Source organism: Sturnira hondurensis, unplaced genomic scaffold (assembly GCF_014824575.4).
Source record: "Sturnira hondurensis isolate 20B ecotype Veracruz unplaced genomic scaffold, ASM1482457v3 Scaffold0006496, whole genome shotgun sequence".
In the NCBI taxonomy this organism is placed as follows: Eukaryota; Metazoa; Chordata; class Mammalia; order Chiroptera; family Phyllostomidae; genus Sturnira; species Sturnira hondurensis.
The window spans coordinates 23,955,061-23,964,948 of NW_028079127.1; the positions used below are offsets into that span (position 1 = coordinate 23,955,061).

General features: G+C 53.9%; 1 protein-coding gene across 1 annotated transcript; it reads left to right on the top strand.

Moving 5' to 3' along the window:
* The first annotated feature begins 1,861 nt into the window (after positions 1-1,861).
* Positions 1,862-6,108, top strand: EN1 (engrailed homeobox 1). The gene is made up of 2 exons (XM_037049952.1): positions 1,862-2,705; positions 5,792-6,108. The coding sequence occupies exons 1-2, from the start codon at positions 1,862-1,864 to the stop codon at positions 6,106-6,108; spliced, it is 1,161 nt and encodes a 386-aa protein (XP_036905847.1).
* Positions 6,109-9,888: the final 3,780 nt, after the last annotated feature.

Below are 9,888 nucleotides of genomic sequence, written 5' to 3' on the forward strand. Positions count from 1 at the left end.
ACCTCACCCACCCCCACTCCAGCCCGGGCGATGGGGAAACAGAGAAAAAGCCTAGTGGACGCTGACGGATCTCCATGAGCGTGGAAGAGGCGCAGGTCCCCCCAGTCCACCAAAGCAATGTTGGGGAAAACATGCAGGAGCAATCGCTTGAAAATCTGGGCAACAGGGGGAAACTCGCTGTCCCATCACTAGCTGGCTAGGGCAAACACCTGGGTTGCAGTACTTTGGCTGATTTCACTTTGCAGGGAAATTTAACAAGGAGGTTGTCCTGAACCCCAAATCTCGGGCCTTGGGCGCATTCGCACCCTGACTTGCTTGGTCCAGGCTCCTGTGCGGGATAACTCTGTGATGCCCGGGCGGCTTCGACTCCCAACAGTCACGGAAGGAAAGGGCGCCGGGCTGGAGCAGCAGTTGAGCTCCCTCGCTCCCTCTGGGCCTGGCTTAAGGCACCAGAACAGCTATCTCATGGGGGTTGTTGAAGGTCCGGACAGGGAAGGGAATGGTACGGATACCCGGTTAAGAACACCTAGTGCAGCGGGCTGGCATGAACTGCAGACCTACAGACGGTTCTAGAAAGGCACAGCTGGCCTGTGGGGTTTGCTGTTTGTGAAAAATAAACTGCTTCTTCGAAAGTAACCAATTCTAGGTCTATTTGACACCTCCGACCGTTCTCCTTTTTCTCCTCCCCTTCGCAACACACTCCGGCAGTGCCGACTTTCACCTTTCAAAACAGCAGGAAAAAAAAGAGGGAGAGAAAACCCAAGGCTGGGTTCCTTAGGCTTGCGGTGCAGGAGAGCAGAGGTCCCAGTCTCCTGACCGGGCACCCGGCGCGCATGCACGCACAACCCTACATTTCTCCAACAAGTTGTTTATGGAGTTGCTTCTGTATTTGCCTACACCTCGAAATCCACCCCTCCCTGTCTCCTGCCGCTTTGTAGGTCTCTGTAGGAGAGAGTGGGAGGGGCTCCGGTGCGGGTGGGAGAGGGCGGGCCGGACGCACCCGGCCCGCACCGAGTCGCCCCCACTCCGCCCGCGGCCGCCTCCTCCGGATTATTTATCCGCAAAGTCCCGCGCTCACCCATTGGGCCGGGGCCCCGGTGTCAGCGCGAGTCCTGGCTTGCCATTGGCCCCGCACACGTGCGGCCCTGACTCACGTGCTTCCGGTTTGAAGGCAAAAAGTGTGCCTGGGTGATTTTTTTTTAAGCGAGAGAGTTTGTGCAAAGATCCGAGCTGTCAGAGATTTAAAAAAAAAAAAAAAAAAAAAAAAAAAAGCAGCTCGGCGCTGGCGGAGACGCGCTCTCCCAGCAAAAAAAGCAAAGGCGATTAAAGGCGCTGCCAGCCTCGCGCTCTGGGCACAGCTGAGCGTGACACTCGGGGAAGTCAAATCCCTCACTACTGCCTAGGAAGATGGCTAGACTTTAAAGCCTGTTTCTTTTTTCCCTTTAAGATAAAAATTTCTTGGAGATTTTTTCCTTCTTCTTGCTTTCTTTTTTCTTTTATTGCCTTATTATTATTATTTTTTTGGCTGTGGCTTTCTCCCCATTTAAAACAAATCATTGACTCTGGTTGCAGAAAGAAAAAAAGAAATAGCCAAGTGTCTCCATATCTGGATGTCTACAAATTAGAGAGAGTTGAGACAGCGAGATCTAGCTGCTCGATAAGAGCGAGCGAACCAGGCCAGGCGCCTGGGCTTTTTTCCGCCCCCCTTTTTTCCCTTTTTTCCCCCTTCGTGCCTTTGCTGGGGTTTCGCCGGCCTTCTTCCTCCGCGCACCCCCGCGGCCGCTGGCAAAGTGGGGTGGGAAGCGAGGCGGGGGGTGGGGCGGGGGCCGGCGCGGCGGCCCGGGCGGCGGGGCGGCGGAGCATGGAAGAACAGCAGCCGGAACCTAAAAGTCATCGCGACTCGGGCCTCAGCGCGGCCGCGGTGGTGGCAGCCCCGGGCAGCCTCAGCTTGAGCCTCAGCCCTGGCGCCAGCGGCAGCAGCGGCAGTGATGGAGACAGCGTGCCCGTGTCCCCGCAGCCCGTGCCCCCCTCGCCGCCCGCGGCGCCCTGCCTGCCGCCCTTGGCCCACCACCCGCACCTCCCCCCGCCCCCGCCGCTGCCGCATCTTGCAGCGCCTGCTCACCAGCCACAGCCCGCGGCCCAGCTGCACCGCACCACCAACTTTTTCATCGACAACATCCTGAGGCCGGACTTCGGCTGCAAAAAGGAGCAGCCGCCACCACAGCTCCTGGTGGCGGCGGCGGCTGGAGGAGGCGGAGGAGGCCGGGTCGAGCGTGACAGAGGCCAGACCAGCGCAGGTAGAGACCCTGTCCACCCGCTGGGCACGCGCGCGACAGGCGCAGCCTCGCTCCTGTGTGCCTCGGACGCAAACTGTGGCCCACCCGACGGCTCCCCGCCAGGCGCCGCGGGAAGCGCGGGGGCGTCCAAAGCTGGGAACCCAGCAGCTACGGCGGCGGCAGCTGCAGCGGCTGTGGCAGCTGCAGCAGCGGCAGCGACGGCCAAGCCTTCGGACAGCGGCGGCGGCAGTGGAGGCGGCGTGGGGAGCCCAGGTGCGCAGGGTGCCAAGTACCCGGAGCACGGCAACCCCGCCATCCTGCTTATGGGCGCAGCCAACGGCGGGCCCGTGGTCAAAAGTGACTCGCAGCAGCCCCTCGTGTGGCCCGCCTGGGTCTACTGCACACGCTACTCGGATCGTCCATCCTCTGGTGAGTACCCAGCCCCGGGCTGCGCCTTGCCATAGGGCTCTGCGTTCGCCCCAGAACTCTTAGCCGCCGTGCTGGAGAGAGCAAACCCAGTATTAGGAGCTCTCTTCTCTCACCCCTGCTTTCTCCTGCTCAGCCCTGATCCCAGTCATAACCGAGTGTGCACCCAGATCTGCACTCCTGGCTTCTGCGGCCACCACCCGGGAGGCTACAGCTCGTGGCACTTCCTGGAAGCTCAATCTCCATCCTTCGGTTTTGAACTCCGAGCTTTTTGGGTCTTCTTTGTGTTTTACCTGTATTATTATTATTAGGAAAACAGTCAGTCACTGTCCCCCACCCCCGCCCCCCGAAAAAGAGGTATTTAGAGCCGGCGGGAAGATGGGCCTAGTGATTGGGGTCTCCAGTCCTGCCAGCCTGGTCCTGCGGAGGCCGAAATCCAGCAAGGCTTTGATCAGTGAAATAATCTTCGTCTTGGTGTCCTTGCAGACATAAACACCATCTCGATAGTTTCTGCGCAGCATTCATTTACATAGAGACAGATTTGAGAACACACAGGAGAAGAGGAAAGAATCTGATCGTTGTCCCTCTTCCCAGGCCGGTTAGCCAAGAAAGTCTGACCCGGGTGGGTAGAATCTGTGGAAAGGCGGTTGCCAAAACGTAGGAAGCCGAAAGCGCCTGGCTCCTGGTTCTCTGGAGCTGACAGACCGATGGTAGGAGAGGAGAGGACAGGTCAGGCTCAGGCCAGAAAGCGGAGCGAGGACCTGGGAGCTAGCCTTCCACAGCTTCTCCGAGGTGGTTCGCACACCCTTCTCCTTCCTTAACTCCTTCCTACCACACATCTGCCAGTTAGCAAATTTCCAGCACCCGTAGGCCCGTTTTTCTTTATTTTCCTTTGGCCGCTTTTCCTCATATCCCTTGCGCTTGGAGAACCCAAGGCCGAGATCTGTCCTCGGAGAGGAGAATGAGGCCTCTAGGCCCGGGAGAGGAGGCTGAGACCTTCCTGTCTCTCTGGCCCGCAGCACCAGGTTGGCCGGTGGGTGCTACGAGGAAGGCGGCAGGGACTCTGGCCTACGACTTGGTTCCGGGCCCCCGGGCCCCGAAGGAGGCCCTGCAAAGGGTAGCCTTGCGCAGCTCTGCTCCCGCTGCAATCTAAGCCGCCTGGCGGGTGCCGGCCCAGCGCGGATCGATGCGCGCTATCAGCCCCCGCCATCTCAGCCTGGTTATTGACACGTCGGGCTCCCTGAACCTCCGAAAAGCTGCTTTGATTGACTCGCCTGATGGATAGAGTGATTGAGCTGTCAGGCCGTGCGACTCAGGCTGGCCGAGAAACTACGATTTTATTACAAGTGTCCGTGCCTCTGCGTGCGCGCACACACACACCACTCTAACAACGTCCTGGACACCCAACGCAGTGGGGCCTTTCTGGGGCTGTGCACATTTCCGGGACCATCTCTGCCTGCTCAGCTCATTACTAATCTAAACCAAGGCCTTTCGTCCCCTACCCAGCCCACCTGCCAGTCCTCTCCTACTCTACTCCGTAGTGGGTCATGTCTTTGTTCTTGTCCTCTTTCCTTCTTAGTTGAGTGGGGAGGCAGGGTACTACTGCCTCCTTCCCCTGTATGGGCAGTTAAGGAAAATGAACCCTAGCCACCTAAGGCTCCGTGGATGACCAAGCCTAGACTCTTTTGTCACTGGACAGATGGTGACTCCAGGTGCTGGCCTGCCCCAGGAGCCAGCTGCAGCTTGCCCCTTTGTCACTACGTTTGGAGATGCTGGTGAAGACCCCTCTTGCCCGACAGTTTTGGAGATTAACAGGCCTGACAGGAACTTAACTGGGTTCAGTACACTCCCATAACCAAGGCAGGGCCCAGGAAGTAAAGGCCAGAAGACTGGGGTATGGAGGCTGCCTCCCAGCTCTTCCTCCTCTTTCCAAGCTAGGACCCTAGCAATCCTCTTACTAGATGAGTTTTGGAGAGCGACTTCGCCTTCCTAGGGAGGTGACCTGTGGACTCTTTCCATGTCCATGTTAGGGGCAAAGCACAGAGGTTTTATTTTGTTTGTTTTTGTTTCTGTCCCCCTGTCTGCATTCCTCTGTCCCTATTTTGCTCATAATGGAGGGCGGTGGCAGGAAGGATGTAGTCTCATTGCAAATGACATAGGTGGGCGAAGAAAGCAGATCTGAGTTTTTTTGTCTTTCAGAAGTTTTCAATTCTGAAATTGCAGTTTATGTGTTCAAAAGAGATAAAGGAGACCCTGCCTCTGAGGCTGGGTGGAGGAATGGGGAGGGCTCTCTCTTTCTTACTGGCATCATCCAAGGGGCATAGTGGAGAACCCAGTGGCCATGTGGGTAAGGCATGCAACTGAGTGAAGGCCTTTTCCCCACTTCAAAAAAGGGAGCGGCCAGTGTCTTCCTAGGACCCTGGAAAAGGCGTCTTTAGGCCATCGGGGTTAAAAAAAAAAGGAGGTAGGAGCAGACGCTGAATTCTTTGGAACTAGTTAAACCTTTCACAACCCTTTCCCTATCCACTTGTTTTCTGGGGTAAATAGCCACAAGCAGTTGGGGGTCTTATTGTGGGTGCCAGGGAGTAGGTGTGCTTCTTCAGAAGGAAAAGAGGCTGGCTATTCCTCCAGGACGGTCCTGGCTTTAGTGTCTTCACTGCCCCAGCCTTGAGCATCTTTTTTATTGCGGAGCTGTGGAGACAGCAGGCCCCTGACCTCCAACTTTGGACCGGGCAGGTAGGGGATCCAAATATCTCTCCATCTTGGATTCTGTGATTTAAGCCTGACACTTGAACCTTCTGTTTTGAATTGGGGTGTGAATTACACAAAACAACCTCGGCCAGTTTTCCTCCGCGCTTTCTGGCCCCAGAGAAGGGAACCCAGTGACCCCAGCAGCCAGGCGGCTGTTGCAGGGGCTAGCCGCCGAGCAGGAGCTGGGGCACAGCAGGGCCTTGTCTCTCACCCCGGAAGCGCATTGCGCGCTCCACGCTGCGCTCTGCAAGTCTCAAGGCTTTCTCTGTCCTCTCCCCCCTCCCCTCTGCCCTCTCTCTCCACCCCCAACCCCGACCCGGCCCTCTCCTTCGCTGCAGGTCCGCGCACTAGGAAGCTGAAGAAGAAGAAGAACGAGAAGGAGGACAAGAGGCCTCGGACAGCGTTCACGGCCGAGCAGCTGCAGAGACTCAAGGCGGAGTTCCAGGCGAACCGCTACATCACAGAACAGCGGCGGCAGACTCTGGCCCAGGAGCTCAGCCTCAACGAGTCGCAGATCAAGATCTGGTTCCAGAACAAGCGTGCCAAGATCAAGAAAGCTACAGGCATCAAGAACGGCCTGGCGCTGCACCTCATGGCGCAGGGACTGTACAACCACTCCACCACCACGGTCCAGGACAAAGACGAGAGCGAGTAGCCGCTGCCGGCGGAGCCGAAAGGTCCGGCCGCTGCGCCCGCGCCCGAGCCCGTGCCCCTTCGGGCACCGCCGCTGCCGCCTTGCCGGCCCAGCTCCCGGGAGAAAAAAAATCAGCGCAAAGGAGAGAAGGAGCAACAGGGGAAAGACAGAGCGCTCCTCAGAATGGAGAGTGACGTTCGAATACAACGCAACATTTTTTAAAGGGAGAGAGACTCAGACAGGTGCTATTGAAAAATAAGATCTATTCTCTATTCACAGCATAAGGGACGAAACTGCGAACTCCTTAAAGCTCTATCTAGCCAAACCGCTTACGACCTTGTATATATTTAATTTCAGGTAAGGAAAAGAAATGTGTAGCGATCTCTATTTGCTGGACTTTTTATTAATCTCCTTTATTATTATTGTTATAATTATTATAATTATTATAATTATTTTATCCCCCATCCCCGCCTTGCTGACCCCGGCCCAGTTTCGTTTTCGTTGCGTTTTTCTTTTGAATGTTTTCGCTTCTCCGGTGCCTCCGGACCCACGTCCCTGGCCTCCGTTTCTCTGGGACTTTTCTTTGTGTGCGTGAGAGTGTGTTCCCTCGCGTGTCCGCCCCTCGCCTCTCTCCCGCTTCCCAAAGCCCCTTTCTGTCGCTCTGTCTGTCCTGCCCCCCTTTCGTTTTCCCAAGACATTTTGAGAAATACGACCCCACAGACTGCGAGACTGAACCGCCGCTACAAGCCAAAGATTTTATTATGTTCAAAAACCTGTAGTCTGAAATAAAGTGTACACTGTGCTCATAAGCAGCTGGCGGCCCTCCTCTTTGCGGGCTGGGGAAGGGAGTGGGCGCATGCACACACTGGATCCATCCACCGCTGAACAACGAATACGGGGACAAGGGGGATTCGGGGTAGTAGCGGTGGCCCAGATCCAGGTACAGACCGGGTCTGGAGAGTCTGGAGGGACACATCTAGTTTCCGATTGCGTTCAAAGGAGACCACAGGCCGAAACCCCAAGCCTGGCTTCGGAAGCACTGTCCGGCTGTCGGGTGGCTCCCTGACCCTGGCTGGCTGGGCCTGACCCGATGCGGCCTCCTCCTATTCAACCTATTTCTCACTTTCAGGCTGTGCATTTCCTTTTTTTTCTGGTGCGGGTTTCACTTGAGGTCCCCCCCCCCCCCAATAGCAGGCCTTCCCAGGGCTGGGCAGAGGTTTGGGGCTGCCTCTGGTCCTGAGCAGCACACTACCGTGAGGAGCGCTCAGTCCGGCCTCTTTTCCCTTGGAGAAGAGATTCTGTTCGAGCCCTGGCGAGGCAAGGGCAACACACAGAGCCTTGTAGGGCTCAGATTTCCTGTCCGGAAAAGCCGCAAAGCCAGGAGAGAAGAGGCCTGGATGCCAGGAACAGATTCACAGTGGTAGATGATGGGTCTCGCTGCTGGGATCCCACTGGGCTCGGACCTCCGAGGTGGACACAGGCCTATCTCGTCCCCACCCAAACCCTAACGGGGGTAGGCGGAAAGGGGAGGCTTTCAGAATTTCTAACAAAGCCTGGCTTGCTTCCTGGTGGATGGAGAGCTCAGACACAAGCTCTAGTGGACCCTTAGGACACCCTGACTTCCCACAAGTGGAAATTTTTTGCCCCTGACCCTGGGACATCTCCTTCCTGCTCAAGCAATGGGCCCTCGGAAATTTCAGGACAAGGAATAGAAAGGGGAAGGCCCTCCTCAGGAGGTATCATCTCCCTTTTGTTAAGATTTTAAAAAATAGTAAATCCTGCTCTCCTCTTTTCCCCTTCCTTCTGCAATATGCTCGTATATACCTATCTGTGCTTGTGTGGTTAGCTATTTAGGTGTGCCTAAAAACTTACGAGTATATGTGATCATGTGCAGATACTGGTGCGTGAATACCTACTTGGTTTTGTGTATCTCTTCACAAGTATTGTGCTACTGGCTGTTCATTTCTCTGTAATTAGATACACATTTAGATGTTTGTGTGTTTTCGGTGTGTGTACATGTGCTCATTTGTGTTTGCCTGCCAGGATGTTTGCAGGTGTGTATGTGTGTGCATGCATACGTGGAAACTGTTTCTCTGCTTTGTTTGGGCTTCTTTCTTGTTTTTATAGGATTGATTTTTGTGAGAAGTGAGAATGGCCAATCGTTCTGCTTTTTTTTCTTGAAAATGTCCCCCTGATTGAGGCCTACATCCAGGGAAGTTACAGTGCTTGGCTCCAGGTCCGAGAAACACAGGGGCCCTCCAAAATCCTACTCTATGCTTTGGGGGCCAGGTGTTTTGTGGCCTGGAGTTGGAGAGCATATTAGACATTGTCATGGGTTCCCAACTTTATTGCAGTTAATCTCTTCCTTCTATGCCTTTCACACCTTAGAGTATGTGGAGTAACCTTTGCACAAAATAGTTGCTCAGCCAACCTTGTGTGAAGAGTTGGGAGCAGTGAGGTGGCCTTTCAGTGGGCTAGCCCAAGTGAATTGTTTTCTGGGGGTGAGAAGTACATCTTTTTTTTTTTTACCTTTGGGGAGAGGGGAACCTATTATCTTTAATTTCTCTAGGCTGGCTGGTTCCAGGGTCTGAGACTCGGCGTCCAGGGCACTCCTTTCTGAATCTAGACCATTCAGAACATTAATAAGGTTACTGGCCACATCCTGATCCCATGTTGGGTGGTGTCCAGCTCTACAGAGAACTTTACTGTTTTGAGTGTCTAGAAATGGGGCTACTCTTCCTTCTTCCTTCACTAGTGTGGCTCTATAGGGTGCTTAAGCCCCTCAAGGTGACCAGATCCAGAGGTAGGGGCAGGGACCAATGTGAGCAGCAACTTCAGTAGGCATTCTGCTCCTTAAGGCTCCCGTTCACCTCTTCTGAGAGATCAAAGCCAAGAGCTCTTTCCCTTAACCCTGAGGAAAAGGGAGGAGGTAGTTATCCCTTCCCATGATTATATTAATAAAGGGTTGAGATGTGTCATTGTTATATAATTTGATTTGTTGTCCATTATCTCCTTTTTTTGTTCAATTACTTTGGGCAAAGAGAATTTTCTTTCTTGTTCAGTGGAGAAAACTGAAGCTCTCAGGACTCAAGCATTCGGTCCCTGCCTCCTCTGTGGCTGTGTGTCTTTCTCTATGTCACATCTACTCTGGACAATTGCCTTTACCTCAGAAATCTGTCCAAAGCCCTGAAGTCAATCCTCCAGAATGACTTTCCCATCTTCTCTTCTTCCTCCATCCCATTTTTCTTCTTTCTGATTGGGGAAGAGGGGAAGAGGACTGTGGTCAGATCTTGTTCTTGCACCCTCCTCTAAAAAAAGGAAGTGGTAATAACTTTCTTTATCAATGCCATAAACAGGCATTGATAGTTTTGATTTATGGGGCTGGCTTAGTGAGCTGCCGGTGTATTAAAGTCTGAGACTGCATCAAAATAAATACCAGAGTCTGATATCCCAACTTCCTCATTTTCTATCTTTTTTTTTCCGGTAAAGATTGGATTGAACCATAAACTTAAATCTTCCTCAACCCAGCAGGAAGTACACACTAGCCAAGTCTAAACAGTATTGATTCCTGGCTCTTTTTGAGGCCAAAGGTCTCTGTTTTTATTCTGGAAACTCCCTTTTCTTCAGTAGAGTCAGGGAGATGGGGTGGAGGAAGGAGGGGATATTTGGGTGTATGGGGCTGCATTGCATTTCTGTGTGAGCTTGTATGCAAGTGGGTTGTATTGTGTGTAGGCATTTGTGTAGGGGTGGTACTGAGTATATTAATTAGGATTGGGAGGTGAAAGTATGTGTTTTAGGTAT